Here is a 19,059-nt window from a genome sequence, read left to right as displayed (position 1 = left end):
TCACCGAGCTCGTCGAGCGAGTGGAGAAGAGGGCAACGTTGTTTGCTCGGTCCAGGGGCAGCAGGGGCTGCCACCGGGTGACAGCAGCGGCAGTGGGGTCTGCCGAGCATCTGTGCGCGCGTGGCAGCAGCTGCGTGTGTGTGACAGCAGCGGCGACTTCCCGGCAGAGGCGGCAGCGGCGGGGGGTTCTGCGCGTAGGGCTGCCGCCGCGTGACAGCAGCGGCAGCGTGTGATGCTGCTGAACGCAGCAACAGCGGCGGACTGCTCCGAGCGAGGTGGCAGCGGCGGACTGGCGCCCCTTCGGTAGGTGCTCAAAGATGCACTCGTACAAGCTAAGTTCTCAATCATGCTTCATGCCCGATTATTATTATTGCTTTTATGGTTATCGCAAAGGTCATGCTCTACTTAATTTGAGTTATGAGGATATATATGAACTTGGGCTTGGTTTTCTTTAAATTATCGGATGCTTGGTTATTTCACTAGAATATGAACTTGTTGATATTGAGAATTTGGTAGAGATACCTAAATTCGTGGTACTATGTTGAGCATGCTATCTCTTCTGTCATGCTTGGCAAAAAGAATAAATGAAAGAACTATGAATAACACTTGGGTTTTAAGAGCATTTACCTTCCATGAAGAGTGGAGTAAAGGGTGATGGGTGAGAGAGCTTGATCCTCTTGTTCCTTGAACTCACTATGCGTATCTCACTTGCTCTCTTCTTTAATGATGTTGGAGATTTTATTTTGAGAAACAAAAGGAAGATGAAAGAAGGTGGTGAAGTATTTATAGGTAAAGAGGATGTATGGTTCTACATGGGTAATTCTATGTTTCAAAGGGAGCAAACTATTACACAAGAGTTAGAGACTTTTTACTAAAAGGAGCAAGTTGGCAAATCAATCATTCAATATACCAAAAATGGCAAGAATATTACATCTCGTCACTCAAAATGACGGCTAGCAAGTACGACCGTCGTTTGGGAATCGTGTGCCGTCGTTTGGGACTCGTGCTTTGATGTGATGTGATTTCGTCAAAAGTCTTGTCTTGATTTGAAAGATGTGATGGTGATGCGACTAATATTTGTCTATCTTTTGTAGGTTCCAGAAGTGTGCGATGTAGAAATAGATAGGAGCACGAAATGAAGTTGGAGGTCCCGGAACGTGCACAACCGCCGAGATTCGGGGCACGTCTCCTTGTTTTGCTTTATCCTCGATATTTAAATTGTAATAGTGTAGGACTTTACAAATTCTATTTGAACTTGTGTTAAACGAACTCATAGATTTTTACACCGCATTTACTAAAACTATTAAACGTCCTTTTTTTATGATTATCGAGATCGCACACATTTTAAAACCCGAACAAACAAGAAATAACAACTAATGCAAGGTGATATTTGTTCGGCTATGGTTCAAAAAGTGCGGGTGTTACAGGAAATCAATAATATATGGAATAATAGATATATGGGGATATTCTATAGATATACTCGTATCAACTCCTCCACGGTTAAAATTAACCTTGTCCTCAAGGTGGAAACCATGAAGCCACGACGAGAATTAAAGACGAAGCTCTGGCGAGGTATCTCCTCCCGGATCAAACGCACACCGAACAATAGAGTATCTCCCTTCATCACCTCCATCAAAAATCATCAAAGGATGACCATTGTGGTTGCCAAAATTCATCGTTAAGGGTTTCACCGTGTATCACCGTCAAGTGATGTTGTTCGATGATTCATTCTTGCAACATCACCATCAATTGGATTCGCGTCATCATTAAAACCTATATCATCAAAATTGTGAAATTTCTCTGTAACTCTTCTCTTGCCGAGAGAAGAACTACAACGGTCGTGTTTCACACCCTCTGAAATCCCCAATTATATAGAACCGGGGAAAACAAGTACAGAATGAGGGACTGATGTCAGAATGGTATTGGAGTCGCCCGACTGAGAGATCACGGCTAGTGGAAGTGGGTCATCGTCTAACAATTCGCCCTCATCTCCACTGATATCAGGGCTGCACGGAGGAGCTAGCTGGGGCAGATTCGTGGGCGAGACAGCAGTTGTAGCGGCCAGTGGGGCGGCTGTGCGGAGATGGCTCGTCGACCTCATCGCGGCGTGTGGATCGCCCAGGCAGCGTTTGTTTGCATCCATCCGAGACGCCAATTGCTCGACAGTTGCGGCCAAGTGCTCAAGCTGTGAAACCAAGGCAGCCAACTGTAGGTTCGGTTCCAAATTCGGCATCACTGGATCACATGCCATGCCAAGAGGCTCTGTATGGCCAACACCGTCGTAAGGCGGCTGATATGGAGACGATGGCGGCTGGAAGGGCTGGTAAGGCGGTTGTGCAGGGGTGTACAGTGGGTGCCCATCGGGAGGGCCAGGTTCGGGGCACGGATAGAACACCGAAGAGGGCCTTGGCACGCTAAAGGGTAGCGCGGGAATCGGGCACGCCAGATCTGGATTGGGGTACCCAAATTGCACGTCTAGTCTCTGGGAGTACCAACACGATGTGGGGCTCGGCATGGGCAGTGGCAAGGCGAACTGTCTGTCGAATTGGTGATGGTGGTAGGCGGTGTAGGTGTATGACATGATGGCAGAAATTCGGAGGATGAGAACCGAATGAAAGCACCAAATGATACGAGTAAACTCGTATCGGAGAATAATGGTGATAAATCACCGGATAAAAGAGGTTTGTTCATAGAAGGAATTCCGTCGAGCAACCGATGAAAGACAGGAAAAGTAAATTGCAGAAAAATAAAAGACAGAATGATAAAAGATAATTATATTTCTTCCATGATTCCTTCAAAAGATAACAACGACTCCTATTTATAATACTCCCTAATAACCTAACTTAGTGATCAAGAAGTAGGAAAGATATGGAAATCAATAATATATGAAATAATATAGATATGGGGATATTCTATAGATATACTCGTATCAAAGATGGATTCAATGAAGCTAGAGATGTAACTTTGGCCAGAGCATACAGAAAGATCTATGCAAGCTCGTATTCAAACGATTGAAAAAGCTGCAAAGAAATTTCATGGATGTATCCGAGCAGCTAAAGCAAGAAATCTAAGCGGTTCTTCAAATGCTGACATAGTGAGTATTTAATCATAGTTTTTAATGTTAAATTTCCTCTTATGTACCTGTGATTAATTGATTATAACCATTTGTAGATGAATGAAGCTATACAATTGCTCAAGAAAGATGCAAACTACAAATTAGGTTGGAAATTTTCTCATGTTTGGGAAATGATTAAGAATTTTGAAAATTTCCAAGATTATGTAGGGACCTCTAGACAACAAGCATCACGTGGAATTCAGTCTTCTAATTCAGAAGGCCAGACTCATATTTTGCATTGCTCTCAAACTTTGTCTTCATTTCCTATGAGTTGTGATGATGAGGAGGGAAAGGGAGGTTCCTTTTCATCAAGACCAATCGGAATAAAGAAGGCTAAACGAAAGAAAAAGCAATCCGAGAATACAACATCTCTTATTGCTACTCTTTAAAAACAAAATGAGGAACTAAACGAAGGTATTAAAAAAGCAAATGATCACATGGCTAAGTTTGTGGAAAATCAAAAGGTGGCTCAAGAACTCAAAACAATGAGAGAAGAAAATAAAATAATGGCTATGAACTTGAGCTCCATAGACGATCCTCAAAGTCGTGCTTATTTTCAAGCTGAACGGAAACACATTTTATAGAAAAGAGCTCAGCAACAAGACCAACCAGATGACTGCAATTAGAGCATATTCTTTGTACTTTGACAATATTGGAGGATCCGATTCTGATTTACTAGATTGTTATTACGTTTTTCATTTTATTACAATCATTTGTTGTTCGTGTTTAATTTTATTTTAATGCATTGAGGTTTAACTTGCTTTCTTAATAAAGACTTGCTTTTGTTTTGCGACATCTATCCATAGCTCTTTAGTAATGAATGAATCTCAGCTGAACAACTTCTAATCTATTGATACATAATTATAACGGTAAGCAACAATAACAAGATTTTTTTTGGAAATATTCATTCCTATATTAGTAAATTTATTAGTTATTATTTGCAAAGAAAAAAAACATAAGATATGGTGAGCTTGCTAATTCCGATTTAATTATTCGGAAAATTATTTGCAAATTCCATAAAAAAAATGTGTGTAAAAGATTTCCTAGACCCTAGTACAACAAGCTTACATATCTCTACTCAATATGTGCAAATAATGTGGCTGATTCAACTATCTAAGCAGTACATAAATTATGGCAGTATAATTATTTAATTATAAGAACTATTATGCAATATATAAATTTTTTTTGCAGTAGATATTCAATTTTGGTGTTTACTTTAAATTTGGTGTTGTTTCATTAGAAAAAAAAAATCAAAAATGGATTTGGATATGGAGTATGGTTAGAGAACATTTTTACACCAAAAATGGAATTTGGTGTATGGTTGGAGGCGGTAATTATCTCAACAACTTCTTTTATATATAGACATATTTCATTTTGACTCGAAGAAAATTTAAAAAAATCGAAAAGAAAATGAAATTAAGAAGAGGAAGGGTTAAAAAATTAACGGTTTTGACAAGATCCAACGGCAACAAAACGCAACGCCTTTGGCGCCAAATAGCATCAGTCTTCATCTGGAAAATGAATTCCTCTCAACCATAATTTTCACTATTCCGCAAAATTTTTGAAGCAGTAACAATGGATAATGAGACTGATTGGAGACTGGCCTCCGATTGGTACTCTCCAACTCGCCTCCACGACAGCCCCGTCAAATATGATTTTCCGGTACCTATTCTTTTGAATGATTTCTCGCAATTTCTTCGATAATTACTTTATATTTCTGTCAATTTGTTGTTTTGTTTGACAAGGGCGATAGGTTTATCCCAAATCGGAGTCTTATGGATCTCGATCAAGCCCACGGTACATTGACCAACACCACTGTTGCACGACCCACACATACCAAATCTAGTGTCAGTTCTTCAATTTTCGAATTATTCTTGAATTTCAAATTCAATTCAGTATTTCTTGATTCGGATTAAATTTGGGTTCAATGGCCTCAAAATTCAAAAGTTATGATGCTTTGTTCGATTCTACTTTGTGGCAATTGAGTTTATGAGCTGTTCCACTGATGTTTTCTTTCATCACAGATTGAATATAGGAAATCTTTGAGCAATCTGACCTTGAATGCTGAAGGTAGGCCATTTCAAATGCTTGTTTTCAGGGGCAGTCCCAAATCAAGTAGAAAACTGAGCCCTATGATTGATGAGACGCGATGTTGTAACAACGAGACCCTTACTTGTAGACCGTTGCGAAGATTCCCCAAGGTAAACGTGTTCACAAGCTCTTGCTCGTTTTTTCCTTTGATGATAACTAGCTTGCCGTGCCAGGGTGAAGCTCGTATCCTGGATGCGCCAAGAATCAGCCACGACTATTATCTCAACGTTATTGATTGGGGGAAGACGAACCTGCTAGCAGCTGCTCTTGACAGAAAATTATACTTGTGGAATGCAAACACTTGTAAAGTTGAACTAGTGTCAGAAGCGAGCGAAGGCGACTATCTTGCTAGCGTAAACTGGTCTGAAAATGGAGAAGTTGTAGCAGCGGGGTATAGTTGCTCTAAAATTCATCTCTATGATGCTGAGTCGCTCCATCTAGTAAGTGGCCAGATGAACAAGCTGATTGCTCGCTCTGTCTCTTAACGACGTTGGTTTTTAGTTCTTGTCATGTGTTTTACGTAGGTGAGGTTGTTAGAGGGTCAGCGTGGACGTGTGGGATCTATAGCGTGGAATGGTCACACACTAACTTGTGGAAGCTCTAGTGGAGCTATCATCAACCATGATGGTAAATGAGGTTGCTTCTTTATTCATCCTTAATATAGTCTCAAGGCTGTTGAAATGATCAGAGTTTTATGACAGTGAGAGTGAGGAACAGTCAAGTGTGCCGTGTGAAAGTGCACAAGGGTGAAGTCTCTGGTTTGAAGTGGTCGGCTGCAGGGAGCATGCTAGCCAGTGGTGCAAATGATACTAGAGTCTACTTGTGGGACGCATGCAAGATGAGCGCAAACCATCACGTTTACAGATTCGATCATCATTGTGCAGCGGTTAAAGCTCTGGCGTGGTGCCCTCACGACTATAACGTGCTGGCATCCGGTGGTGGCTTGGACGATGGCAATATAAAGCTATGGAACACTCAAAAAGGGACCTGCACCTCTAGCACAGAAACTAAGTCACAGGCGAGTTTGATTGTTTGATTTCCTTTTGTGATCAGAAGATTTATTGATTATGGTGATGATTTTGTTGACAGATATGTGGGCTACAATGGAACAGGCATCACAAAGAGTTATTAAGCGGGCATGGCTACGGCTACGAATGCCAAAACCAGTTATGCTTGTGGAAGTACCCTTCCATGTCCCGAATAGGAGAGTCTGCCAACGCGACGTCTCGGGTTCTTCATCTAACTCAGGTCTGATTTATAACCTGATGCAATAAGAACTGTAGTGTTACCAATGTGTGTGTATACTTATTATTAGTCGTCGACAGAGCCCTGATGGTCTGACTGTCGCCTCAGCCGGAGAAGACGAGGCCCTTCGATTCTGGAATGTATTTGGTCCAGCAGCCCCTGGCAATTCAAGGATGTCCTATTTGGAGAGCCTTCTCTCTCTCAAGACATCAGCCATAAGGTGATGAGATTTTCAACTCTCCAACTAATGTAGCTTAAGAAGTGGGCTGTTATATGAATCTATGAATGCAATAGTTTACACAACAACAGTTTTGATCAACATACCATTGTATTCATCGACTACAATACACAAGTTTTATGGCAACTGAGTTAAGAATACAGGATTATGACCTTGTAAAGATGAAATCATCCAATTGTAAATTTGTTTTCTGGCTACCACCACCAGATCACAAGTTAAAGGGAAATGCATCAGACCCAGATGGGAGCATTATTCATTTGAGAAATCCTTTCACAACAAATTCTGAGATCGAAGTTTGATCAACAAGCATAAAGCCTTGAAAAAGGGTACAAAAAGAATTCCCTTAGCAGAAATAAATCAATCGACTCCACAGTACGTTTAACCTGTAAGAGCAGCATTGAGAGCACTGTGTACGTCTATGCCAATTTGTGCTTCAGCTTTCTCCGCGTCTGTTGATGCAGTGTTTAGCTTTTGTTGAAAGTCTGCAAGGCCTTTCTGAACTAAATTTGGGTCCAGGCGATCTACTGGTGTGGCCTCAATAGCAATTATATCTGCAACAGAGTTTGCATGGACAAAAGCAAAACCACTGCTCAGGAAATACTTAGTCACATCGTTGCCTTCATGAACAGATAGAATCCCAGGTTTTAGCTCAGCAATTGTAGCTACATGACCAGGTAAAACACCCATTTGTCCCGTAGTTGCCGGGACTATGACCATATCAACCTGTAGACACAACAGGCGCACAGTCATCAATATACATATTCTCTACTAAGTTTTGACTACAACATCAACCCGCCTTGAACAGATCAGAGCAAGAAGTGAAACAAATGAAGTACCTATGATACATTGATTATTTGATTCCAATAAATTAAATTACAGTGACTGACTTGTTTATATGATATGGATCTTAGGTTTAAGTCCAAATAGGGTAACATAGTGGCAATTGCTGGGAGTACTATTAAAATGGGAAAGTTTCCAACTGGGAAAACAAATTAACCATGAACTGTCCTACTGCGTTTCCAAGTTCGAAAACATGTGATATACTGTTAGCTGCATTAACTTGACAGGAGACTACAGTAACGTCGAATTAGACAGGGAACAAATAGATGTAGGAATTGAATAGTATGAGCATACTATTCTCAGTGATACTCGCATCTAAAATGAATGATAAAAGATAACCCAACTTGTAAATGTTACGAGAGCACCTGATGTTTACACCAAACCCAAGACTTCTTAGCCAAAGAGTTTAGTCCGAAACCTCGTAACAGAGTAATATTTTTGAAGAGTGGTTGGATTTGAACATAAAAGTACAATTAACTTATCAAGAAACTGATAAGGAGAAATATTTACAGGTCCTTCCCAAGACCTAAAGAGAGAACAAATCCATAAGACAACACGAACACAAGTAATCCATAAGGTTGACTCAAATAAATAAGGAACAAATCTATAATTTGCTCCTTATAACGTGCATTGCCATGTAAAGACATATTAAGGCCCTAACTACATGCTTACTGTCTACAAGTACAAAACAAGTTATAACAAAAGATGCAAATTCATCACTAGCCAAGCATTTTTAACTGAAAGTCTCGGTCTTCTACAATAAGATCAATGCGTATGGACAACCCATCTTACAAAGCGATGAAACATATATCGATTTCTGAATCTCTGAAATCCGAATTTAGATAAACTGGAAAGCAAAATTCAGATTTGCAAATCCACCTATAGGGCTTTCAACAAGCATACAACCATAGCCAAAAGTAAAAGAGGGGAAAAAACAATAATAACCTACAATCAATAGCCAAAATTAAAAGACAATTCCAATTTACAAATACCGGGACAATTGACATCAACGATATGATTATAATGAAATTACCTCTTTGGAGGATAAGACAGAATCATAAGGAAGCACCAAATTGACAGTGAGCTTGGACGGAATGTTGGCAGGGGGGGGTGGCCGAGGCTTCATGTACGCCGACGGGGTCTTAGGTGGGTCCATATTGGGGTTCATTTTCTTCCAGGACTCCACAAACTTGGTGTCTTCGGCAGTCTCCGCAGGGAGATCCGTGGAAAACTGGCGGCGCCACCTCATGGATGTGGCGGAGGCTCTGTTGAAGAGGGATCGTGAACCATGTCGCAGCATTTTGGGAGAGAGGCGCTTGTTTCAGTTGTCGATTTCGTTTGAGAGAGAGAGAGAGGAGACTGACAAAATTGGATTTGCGATTTGAGAAATTTAGACGATATTTAGTGGGCTTTAATACGAAGAAGGCCCATAAACACGATCGTCAATAATACTGACTACTGTGCTACATATTCAAAATCACTTTTACCCATCGAAATCTCCAACTATTTGAAAAAAAATATTAAAACATTTTAGTGTAAATATCGTACTATTAAATAGTAATTTTACTCTAATTATTTATATTATATTTAAATTTAAAAGAATATTCTCTATATTATACTCCTATTTTAACAGATATAAAACATTTGGTTTCCGGTACGAGATTTTACGCAATGTTGTTTTGTAAGTTAATGAAGAGAAAGTAAAATAAAAGAGAAGAAAAAGAGATAGTGTTATTTCTGTTTTAGAAAACGTTTCATTTTTAATGGGATAGAGAGAGTACCTTTTTTACTCATAAAATGTTAACCTAAAGATGAGTATATTTTACTCAAAAATGAAAAATAAGATTTTTTTCAAGTACCACTGAATCTATTTTCCTGCTTTATTTTAAGTTTAGTGTACCATTGAAGATGATTTTAGTTGTCAGGTAACATGGTTTGGTAAGATGTAAGAGCATTCATAACAATTAACTCCTCTCCTATTCTTCCCTCTTCACACAACTTTTTACTACATTCCTTATTTAAAAGACTACACCTGCAATTATACATCCATAAACTATCCATTCCTTTCACTATTTATGGCTCTCACTTGACCGAAACTCTTACTTGTTGTCAAATCCCGACCAAATATGTTCGATTAGATTATCCTGGAGTTAGCGGTGAGCAGTGGAATCGTGCGCTGATGCCCGACGATCTAGGAGCTCACAAAATAGTGTTGGTGCATCCTAGCGTGGGAGAGTTCTTGTGGTGGAGCTACTGGGGGTATTATCATTGAACAAATTTGTTGCATCCCCTTTGGTTTCAATTATCTTGTTTTGTATGATAATACACGGAAAAATGATGTAGGAGAAGTTTTTCATATACTACACGGGCTTTGATAATCGCGAATAGTGTTTGAAAAACCTCGAACACTCTTTACACATCCTTTTGAGCAGTCTCTTGCTGTCTTCACAAAGGTCGTCCACTTCGGATAGATACAATCGGCGAGATAGTATCTCATGTTGTATTGTCAGCCGTTGGCCGTGAAAGCTATTGTCGATGCTCTACCATCTAAAATCTGATAGCTATGGCAAATTTATTTAGGACATTGACATTGTTATTCGTCCCAAGACCCAAAAAAATGAAAGCTAAATCCATTGACATGGATTTGAGAATTTTCCCTATTTTCGTATACTTTGAGAATTTTGTGAACATTGCAGCAGTTTTGAGTATTTCCGGGCTCCACAATCCTATCTCGGGATCATGCCTCAAGTCCCTGCCACGTCATCATTCAACTCATTTTTTGCATAGACTACAACTCCCACAACCCCGCGGGCTCTATTCAGACACAAACTTCAAATTGCAATATTTACAATTTCAAACTATTTTATTCTTAAAATTAAAAACTTTGAACAATTATATTTTAAAAAATTCATTTTTCATTCGGAAATTATAAATTACAAACCATAGAAATTTTAAAAAAATTACAAACCCTAGAAATTAAAAATTTCAAGTCCTAAAATTCAAAAATTACAACTTCTAAAAATTGAAAACGTTGAACAACTCTACTTAAAAAATTCATAGAAAATAATGTAGAGGGAGTGAAAATGTTGTGGAATTCAAATAGGCAAAAAATCGATTTTTTATAAAAAAAAAAATGGACATGGAGTTTAGCGCATGCACTTGCAACACCAGGACGGGCCGCAAACGGGCGCAGCCCCCAGCCTCTCCATTGTCCCCGAGCGCATCCATGGCCGCTCCAGCATCACCTCCAATGCGCCAGGCCCTAACCGGACCCCAGGTGCAGTATGACCCCTCTTTTTGCATAGCGTGTGGGTGCTCTTAATTATATCGTAAAAATAAGAGCATGCACAATGGTTCCTTGAGGAAGAGTAATTTTTTTAATTTTAATTGTAAAATATACAAAAAATAAGGTCCCCTAAAACCTAAAATTAAAATTCAAAATAAAATTTAAATTAATGGGTCGTATTTATTACCAATTTCTTAATAATATTCTGTATAATTTTCAATTAACTTAGACTGTATTAAAGTATACTTATTCATTAAGTTAAAAATTTGAGAAAAGAAATTAAAAAAAGAAGCATAGGTTTAACAGAAGAGCGCTGCGCTCTCTTCTCCTTGTCATCTTCAGCCATAGCGCGGCGTCGGAGCTGGAGCAGCATGGGTCGACGGACGATTCTGGGTGGATCCGTCATTGCTCTCAACCGCACGAAACTAAAAGCATACCCAACAACTCAATTTCGACAATTCAAGGTTCCTTTTTCCACCTCAGTCTTCCCTCCCACTCTCAAACATCTTTTTCAAAACCCGCCACTCACATCCACTCACAATGCAAATCCCCTCAAAAGCAACAAAGCCCGAACCATTTCCGCCCTCATCAACACCAGCCCCTGGTCCGCCCAGCTCCAAGCCCGTCTCTCGCTCCTCACCCCTCTCTCTCAGACCACCTTCTTCCAAACCCTCCGCCGCATCAAAACCCCATCCAAAGCCCTCCGTTTCTTCAATTGGGCCCACCACTCGGGCTTCACTCACAACTCACATTCCTACTTCATGATGCTCGAAATCCTCGGCCGGGCGCGCCACCTCAACCCGGCCCGAAACTTCCTCCTATCCATACCCAAAAAGTCCGGCAACTCCGTCCCTCTCACCGACAAGTTCTTCAACAGCTTGATTCGGAGCTACGCCGATGCTGGCCTTCTTCAGGAATCCGTCAAGGTATTTGAGGCCATGAAGTCAATGGCCATTTCGCCCTCGATTGTCACATTCAATAGCTTGTTCTTGATCCTGCTGAAAAGGGGGCGGGTTGGGAAGGTCTTCCAACTGTATCATGAAATGCTTAAGACGTTCGGGGTGAAGCCCGATTCGTACACCTTTAACGTCTTGATTCGGGGCTTTTGCAAGAACTCTATGGTTGATGAAGCGTTTAGATTTTTCAGGGAAATGGATACATTTGCGTGTGAGCCGGATTTGGTGACGTACAACACGATAGTTGATGGATTGTGTAGGGCTGGGAAGGTTGATATTGCGCGTAATGTGATGAATGGTATGCATAAAAAATGTGAGAATTTGAGGCCAAATGTGGTTAGTTACACAACTTTGATAAGAGGATATTGTGGGAAGGGAGAGATTGAGGAGGCATTGGATGTGTTGAAGGAGATGGTTGGTAAAGGAATTAAGCCTAACCACATCACTTACAACACTATCATTAAAGGGCTTTGTGAGGCTCAGAGGTTGGATATGGTGAAAGAGGTTTTAGGGGATGAGGATGGTGTAAGATTTGTTCCAGATTCGTGTACTTTTAACACGATTTTGAGTGCACATTGTGATAGGGGGAGTTTGGACGAGGCATTCAATGTTTTTGAGAAGATGAAGGAGATGAAGGTCGAGCAGGATTCAGCTACCTATAGCATCCTCATTCGCGCCTTGTGCAACAAGAGGAGTTTTGACAAGGCGGAGGAGTTACTTGATGAGGTATACGAGCAGGAGATTTTGTTGCGTGATAAGAGCAGCACACCTCTTACTGCGTCATACAATCCGGTGTTTAAGCATTTGTGTGCAAATGGAAAGACTAAAAAAGCTGAGAGAGTGTTTAGGCAGCTCATGAGACGAGGGAAGCCGGATCCTCTTGCTTTTGAAACCTTAATCTTGGGTCAGTGTCGAGAGGGGGCATTTGAGGATGGGCACAAGCTCCTAATCTTGATGCTTAGAAGAGACTTGGTGCCTAGTATGAAGATTTACGAGTCACTGATTGATGGTTTGTTGAGAGAAGGTGAGGTAACGCTTGCACTAGACACTTTGGAGAGGATGGTGAGAAGCTCTCATCTCCCAAGGACGTCTGCGTTCCATCGTATTCTTATGGAGCTCAATGAAAAGGGACGTGCTAGTGAATCTGCAGACTTGTTGATGCTGATGTTGAACAATGAGATTAGACCGAATATCAATCTATCGACCGATGCATTATATTTGCTGTTCAAGACTAGGAGGAAGGAGCGGGCATTTGAGCTTGTGAAGAGTGTGTATGAAAAGGGGTTTGTTGTGAACATAGGACATGTGATATCCTTCCTCTGCAAGGATAATCAGTTTTTGGAGGCATCGAAGCTGCTGGGGTTTAGCCTGAAAAATGACCAGAATGTAGACGTGGAGGTGTGCGCTGCAGTGGTGACTGGAGTTTGTGAAGCTGGACAGCTAACGGAGGCATTTAGCCTTTACTATGAATTGCTTGAGAAAGGGTTTCAGCTACCTGTGAGCTGCCTTGAAGAGTTGAGAAATGAGTTTGAAGCTCAAGGGAAGCTGAAGGAAGCTGAATTTGTTGCAAAGAGAATTATTGCATGCTAGCAACACTCTGAATCGAAACAACAATCTTTATTTTGTATGTGATTGTCGTTCATCTCAGTTTTTTATTTGGGATCAACAGAAAGGGACGAACACAAATCTCTCTCTCTCTCTCTCTCTCTCTAGCTTAAGCTCTTGCATCACTTACAGTAAGTAACTACTCTCTTACTCCCTCATGGTTTCCATTTTTGCATTAAAGGTTTCAAGCTTGCAACGCGATGCTCTTTACTGTTCTGATTAATGTCAGGATTTAAAACTTCATTGCTGGCTTAAGATGCTGCTGCTCTTTACTATTTATATGTATTCCTTTATTTCTGTTTTTTGTTGATTTTTTGGTAGCTTTTTCAGCATTTTGCTCTGTTTCGGAAGCTAGATCTGATCTTGAAGGAAGGTGTGATGCTTTTGTAGTTTCTTCAAATTTGCATCTTAATTTATTCACAGAGAAGAAATTCTGCCTGACTTGGATTGAATAAACATTAATTTTGTTACTTCTGATTATCTTATAAATAATGTGGTTTCTGTCAATTGTCATTCGGTCATGCTTTTTCAACCATTCAATTCTTATTTGAATTTATGTTTTACAGATGCATGGCTTCTGATTATAGCGTCCTTGGATTTACGCAATCACAATCGTGCAATTCCTGACCTTGCAATGGTGGTATAATAGATGGATTATTGTGAGCACTTATTTCGTAACGGTTTGTTAGCTCAATGATGAAATTGGGTTTGTGGTGATCAAAACTTAAAAAAACAAATTCTGGTAACTTTCCTTTCTTTGTTCCATTTTTAGTGTTTGTAACATTAGGCACAGAGTTTAAAGTGTTTACATCTGCAAAATGTGGCTGTTGCACTACTTGCAGCTTTCTACTGTATGTATTGTGCCTTCAGCAAAGTATAGGTGAAGATGGAAGCAGTGAAAGATGCCAACATTCCAGTGGATTACATTGAGTTCCATATTTTTCCTAGAAAATAGGTTATACTTCACAGAAACCTTGTACTTGATTGTTTGCAATTATTTGGGTGCTGTGCTATATTGTCTGATGTGCTGTATGGTTCCGTAGACTGCTATATAATCCCTCCGTTTTTTAAAAATAGGGAGGTTTGAAACGACACGGGTTTTAATGCACAATTTGGTAAAGTAAGAGAGGGTGTAGAAAAATTGGTAAAGTAAGAGAGAGGGAGAGAAAAAAGTAATGGAATTAATGTTAGTGGATCATGGGATCCACTTTAAGTTGTTAATTATAGTGGTATAAATGGTAAATAAATTGATGTATAGGAGTGTAAAGATTTCCTAAAATAGAAAGTTTGAAAGTTGCTATTTTTAAAGAACGGACTAAAATGAAAAGAGTTGCTATTTTTAAAAAACGGAGGGAGTATTGAATTGTTGATTCTAATAGCTCATAATCATTTATTAATATTTCTGAATTTTTCAAACATACCCTTATTAGTGAAGAGTTTTTCCTTTAACTACCTTACGTTTGCTTCTTCAGACTCACTGAAATAGTTGTGTTTCCAAGATCTTGCTCGTCTTCCTTTGATGATAACTAGCTTGTCGTGCCAGGGGGAAGCTCGTATCTTGGATGCGCCAAGCCAAGAATCAGTCACGACTATTATCTCAATGTTATTGATTGGGGGAAGACAAACCTGCTAGCTGCTGCTCTCTTGACAGAAAATTATACTTGTGGAATGCAAATACTTATAAAGTTGAATTAGTATCAGAAGCGAGCGAGCCGACTATCTTGGTAGTGTAAACTGGTCTGAAAATGGAGAAGTTGTAGCAGCGGGGTATAGTTGCTCTAAAATTCATCTCTATGATGCTGAGTCGCTCCATCTAGTAAGTGGCCCGATGAACAAGCTGATTGCGCACTATTTATCTGTTAACGACGTTGGTTTTCAGTTCTTGTTATGTCTTTTTACGTAGGTGAGGTTGTTAGAGGGGCAGCGTGGACGTGTGGGATAGCGTGGAATGGTCACACACTAACTTGTGGAAGCTCTAGTGGAGCTATCATCAACCATGATGGTAAATGAGGTTGCTTCTTTATTCATCCTTAATATAGTCTCAAGACTCAGTTATCCTTAAAAATTGTTGTGACAGTGAGAGTGAGGAACAGTCAAGTGTGCCATGTGAAAGTGCACAAGGGTGAAGTCTCTGGTTTGAAATGGTCGGCCGCAGGGAGCATGCTAGCCAGTGGTGCAAATGATACTCGAGTCTACTTGTGGAACGCATGCAAGATGAGCCCAAACCATCACGTTTACAGATTCAATCATCATTGTGCTAACGGAGGCATTTATTTAGCCTATACTATGAATTGCTTGAGAAAGGGATTCAGCTGCCTTGAAGAGTTGAGAAATGAGTTTGAAGTTCAAGGGAAACTCAAGGAAGCTGAATTTGTTGCAAACAGTATTATTGCAACAATCCTTATTTTGTTGTGATTGTCGTTCATCTCAGTTTTTTATTTTATTTGGGATCACTGAGAAAATCCATAAAGATAGTGATGCCAGAAATTTATATTTAACAAATTATAGTTTTGTTGGACAGACAGCTCTACGCATTCTGGCTATTTCTAAGATTCCGCCATTATATCAAAACTTTGATAACAGCATGTGGGAAATAGGGATTGAACTCAATCAGCCTCAGAATCATCCGAATCAGTCACATACATTTCTACCGGTTGCGGATCAGATTGGCTGTCATCCCCTTCATATTCATTTCTCGCTCTCTCTTCCTCTCTTTCTCTCTCAGCAGCTCTAGCTTTAGCAGCTTCAAGCCTCAAACTCACGGCATCCCAAGAAACCAGTTTCTCCATGAAGGTCGATATATAATCAGGCCGCCGGTTCTGTAACAAATTCACTTTTTTATCACTACAGACAAAGCACATAAACACGAGTATCATGGTTAAACAGATGGAAGATTTACCTGGAAATCAAGGTAGTAGGCATGCTGAACAGAGACAATTGAAAAAATCAACAAGAAAGCAAATTAGTTGGGGCCTTCCATTTATAATTTTGAAGTGTTTACTTAGCTATCAATTTTGCTTACCTCCCAAACATCAATCGTCAGCAGCGGCTGCAACACCATAGCCAAAACGAAAAAGAAAACAACATATATGTATAAAAATAAGCACAGCTGTAATAAACATATACCAATTGAAAGACTGCGATGAGACGAGTTGGAGAATAAAGTTTACTAACAGAGTAATCATAGACAAGAGGATTGATAGCATTTGGACTCTTCACCACCACTAGCTTCTTGTCTTCCTCCGATGGAACAGGATTCACTGCATTTCCAACGTCGAGTTTATTTGCTTTATCTGCGACGTGTAGAAACCAGAACCATCAACTCTCGTTATCAGTTTGAAGACAATGTAAGAGGAGAAATGCTTACACACGAGCCAAGCCCAACCAGAACCGAACTGCGTTGCTGCAGCCGCCTTGAATTCAGTGACAAAAGCTTCAAAAGAGCCAAAATCTCTCTTTATCAAATCTAAAACTTGTTGAGATGGCTGACCTCCACCACCGGGTTTCATTGACTCCCAGAAGAACTCATGATTCCACACCTAGCAATAATGAACAAGATGATGACATTTGACAACTCCAATTGCTGACTGAAGATGAATACGATATACCTGAGCAGCATTGTTGAAGGGAGGAAGGAGATCACCCTTGTTATAAGTGGCAAGTATGATTTCCTCCAAGGGCAATGTATCTAGTTCAGTCCCAACAATTTGCTTGTTAAGGTTGTCAACATATGCCCTGTGATGCTTCCCCCAATGATATTCAAATGTTTCACGGCTCATATGAGGTTCTAGAGCTTCCTACACATTCAATTCAACAAAGCCCCATCATTGAAATTATCAGAGATAGTATTATAGTTAACACACACCAAGCCTGAGCAGATATACATACAACCAATTGAGAAATGCGATAGCAATGTTCAATTATCTTACAAGTGAGTAAGGCGGGGGCTTATGCTCGACCTTCGCTGTTATCACACCGCGATAAGGCCTCTTGATGCTTCGCTGCAATGAGGAAATCAATTCAGCAATCAACAGAGAAGCTAGTTTTTCAAAAAGTTGATGCATCATTTACTCAAACACCTAATCCGCACTAACAATAGGAATCAGAAATTCAATGGAAGTAAAGAAGCGAGCACCAACCTGATTGTTCCGCCATTGAAGGTGGCGCGTGGAGCCGTGGGAACTGGAAAAGGTGAATTTTAAAGGAGTGGCAACAGCCGCTGCCATAACTTGAGATAAAAATGTTAGAGAAAAGGAGAGCTACGATGCAATGCGTGTGTGTGACACGAGATAAACGTAGTTGAGTGTATGAATATGAGTTTTGCAGTACAATGATGTACTACAACGCAGTACAGAATTAGTTTTTGTAAAGTTGTGGTGCACAAAATCATACAGTAGTGTCGAGCTACGAGGTTCTGGAAGGACTTCAGTCTTAGGTTATGTCAAAAGATTATCCTCTTAGCATCATATGGAACATTTCAGTTCGCTGAGATATTTCTTTTTTGGTATACTCAACACATTTATAAACATATTTATCTTACTTTATTTCCTCCAAAAGTGGGGTAATCTTTATAGAATACTACTATTAGATTGCGAGTTTTATTTTTATATATCATAAAATTTGAGAAAATGAATTACTAATACCATACGAAGTCTGTTTACTATTTATACTCACTCCGTCCCATTCTAAGTATAACATTTTTATTTTAATATGAGATTTTATGTAGTATATTTTATGAGTTAAGTAGAGAGAATAAAATATTCTTCTATATCATTTAAGATGTCCATCTTTTCTTTTGAGTTTGTCTCACTCAAGATATTCTTCTCTCTCTTTCTTCTCTCCTCACTAAAATATTCAATCACATTTTCTACTCTACTTTATCACACTCAACTATTTCATCTTAAATCCCGTGTCATTCAAGAATGTAGACCTCTTGAATGAGACAAAGAGAGTAAGAGAGGGAGGAAAAAAATAGAGAGAGATATTTCTATTTTTAAAAATGTATCATTTAGAGTGGGATATCCCAAAATAAATGATTCACCTAAAAGTGGAACGGAGAGAGTAGTAAAATGAATTGAAATTTCAAGTTATGGACGGACACGAACGGACTGAAATAGAAAATTAACCTCCAATCACAAATTGAATTGTTTTACAAATGACTTAACTACAAGAGTGAAAATATTGATTTTAGTTGAGGGCGGGAAAATTATTCCATTGGTTTGTAGTACGCAAGCGTTATGCATCAAAATTAGAGGATATTTTTAATCAACACTTATCCCTCCATCCTATTAGAAATGAAACATTTGCTTTTTGGCATGAAATTTTATGTGGTGTTGTTTTGTGAGTTGATGAGGAGATAATAATGTAAGAGAGATGAAAAAGTAGTAGTGTTATTTTTATTTTAGGAAATGTTTCATTTTTAATAGGACAATCCAAAAAGGAAAACATTTCATTTTTAATAGGACAAAAGGAGTATTAAACATACGGGTAGTGATAAACGTGCATAATCAAATTTTTTTAACATTTTACATTGAAAATCGATTTATAAACAGTAATTGATTTAAAATAAATTCCATACTACTAATCAGTTTGCAACACTTCAAAAAATAATTGAAATTTTAACTTAAATATTTGTAAATTTAAGAAAAAAAAATATTTTTTCACTAAATATTGTATACCTAAT

At 39.3% G+C, this 19,059-nt stretch overlaps 4 protein-coding genes and 1 pseudogene across 8 annotated transcripts; 2 read left to right on the top strand and 3 right to left on the bottom strand.

Annotated features, from left to right (window-relative positions):
* Positions 1-2,581, bottom strand: part of LOC125189806 — a 5,201-nt pseudogene extending 2,620 nt beyond the window's left edge.
* A 2,080-nt stretch (positions 2,582-4,661) lies between these two features.
* LOC125190424 (cell division cycle 20.2, cofactor of APC complex-like) lies at positions 4,662-6,732 on the top strand. The gene is made up of 8 exons (XM_048087740.1): positions 4,662-4,777; positions 4,861-4,962; positions 5,140-5,316; positions 5,380-5,646; positions 5,731-5,833; positions 5,908-6,224; positions 6,296-6,454; positions 6,532-6,732. The coding sequence occupies exons 1-8, from the start codon at positions 4,691-4,693 to the stop codon at positions 6,673-6,675; spliced, it is 1,356 nt and encodes a 451-aa protein (XP_047943697.1). The 5' UTR covers positions 4,662-4,690; the 3' UTR covers positions 6,676-6,732.
* A 172-nt stretch (positions 6,733-6,904) lies between these two features.
* Positions 6,905-8,909, bottom strand: LOC125190426 (ATP synthase subunit delta', mitochondrial-like). The gene is made up of 2 exons (XM_048087742.1): positions 8,563-8,909; positions 6,905-7,412 (listed from the first exon to the last, which is right to left on the bottom strand). Exons 1-2 carry the CDS (start codon positions 8,827-8,829, stop codon positions 7,068-7,070), a joined length of 612 nt encoding a protein of 203 aa, XP_047943699.1. The 5' UTR covers positions 8,830-8,909; the 3' UTR covers positions 6,905-7,067.
* A 2,209-nt stretch (positions 8,910-11,118) lies between these two features.
* LOC125190423 (pentatricopeptide repeat-containing protein At1g02060, chloroplastic-like) lies at positions 11,119-15,896 on the top strand. 5 transcript variants are annotated; one of them, XM_048087738.1, is made up of 7 exons: positions 11,119-13,507; positions 13,707-13,749; positions 13,943-14,118; positions 14,219-14,331; positions 14,920-15,192; positions 15,280-15,378; positions 15,454-15,896. In XM_048087738.1, exon 1 carries the CDS (start codon positions 11,187-11,189, stop codon positions 13,359-13,361), a length of 2,175 nt encoding a protein of 724 aa, XP_047943695.1. In that variant the 5' UTR covers positions 11,119-11,186; the 3' UTR covers positions 13,362-13,507; positions 13,707-13,749; positions 13,943-14,118; positions 14,219-14,331; positions 14,920-15,192; positions 15,280-15,378; positions 15,454-15,896. The 5 variants fall into 5 exon arrangements, with proteins under 5 accessions (XP_047943695.1, XP_047943694.1, XP_047943692.1 ...); XM_048087737.1 differs by having other exon boundaries at positions 13,698-13,749; XM_048087735.1 differs by lacking the exon at positions 13,707-13,749.
* Positions 15,839-17,704, bottom strand: LOC125190425 (superoxide dismutase [Fe], chloroplastic-like). Its single transcript, XM_048087741.1, has 8 exons — positions 17,516-17,704; positions 17,306-17,377; positions 16,985-17,173; positions 16,744-16,915; positions 16,551-16,669; positions 16,399-16,425; positions 16,276-16,299; positions 15,839-16,195 (listed from the first exon to the last, which is right to left on the bottom strand). The coding sequence occupies exons 1-8, from the start codon at positions 17,600-17,602 to the stop codon at positions 15,983-15,985; spliced, it is 903 nt and encodes a 300-aa protein (XP_047943698.1). The 5' UTR covers positions 17,603-17,704; the 3' UTR covers positions 15,839-15,982.
* Positions 17,705-19,059: the final 1,355 nt, after the last annotated feature.

This window comes from Salvia hispanica, chromosome 5 (assembly GCF_023119035.1).
Source record: "Salvia hispanica cultivar TCC Black 2014 chromosome 5, UniMelb_Shisp_WGS_1.0, whole genome shotgun sequence".
In the NCBI taxonomy this organism is placed as follows: domain Eukaryota; kingdom Viridiplantae; phylum Streptophyta; class Magnoliopsida; order Lamiales; family Lamiaceae; genus Salvia; species Salvia hispanica.
This window is presented reverse-complemented; position numbering and strand designations above follow the sequence as displayed.

What these genes read in the sequence shown, in the direction of transcription:
- LOC125190426 (XM_048087742.1), bottom strand. Translation starts at nt 8,829, where the DNA reads ATGCTGCGACATGGTTCACGATCCCTCTTCAACAGAGCCTCCGCCACA. An exon ending in CTGTCTTATCCTCCAAAGAG is followed by an intron (nt 7,413 to 8,562) that starts GTAATTTCATTA and finishes TTGTGTCTACAG; the next exon opens with GTTGATATGGTCATAGTCCC.
- LOC125190425 (XM_048087741.1), bottom strand. Translation starts at nt 17,602, where the DNA reads ATGGCAGCGGCTGTTGCCACTCCTTTAAAATTCACCTTTTCCAGTTCC. An exon ending in CCTTCAACAATGCTGCTCAG is followed by an intron (nt 16,916 to 16,984) that starts GTATATCGTATT and finishes CATTATTGCTAG; the next exon opens with GTGTGGAATCATGAGTTCTT. An exon ending in CCTACTACCTTGATTTCCAG is followed by an intron (nt 16,196 to 16,275) that starts GTAAATCTTCCA and finishes AATTTGTTACAG; the next exon opens with AACCGGCGGCCTGATTATAT.
- LOC125190423 (XM_048087735.1), top strand. Translation starts at nt 11,187, where the DNA reads ATGGGTCGACGGACGATTCTGGGTGGATCCGTCATTGCTCTCAACCGC.
- LOC125190424 (XM_048087740.1), top strand. Translation starts at nt 4,691, where the DNA reads ATGGATAATGAGACTGATTGGAGACTGGCCTCCGATTGGTACTCTCCA. An exon ending in CCGTCAAATATGATTTTCCG is followed by an intron (nt 4,778 to 4,860) that starts GTACCTATTCTT and finishes TTGTTTGACAAG; the next exon opens with GGCGATAGGTTTATCCCAAA. An exon ending in AGCTATCATCAACCATGATG is followed by an intron (nt 5,834 to 5,907) that starts GTAAATGAGGTT and finishes GTTTTATGACAG; the next exon opens with TGAGAGTGAGGAACAGTCAA.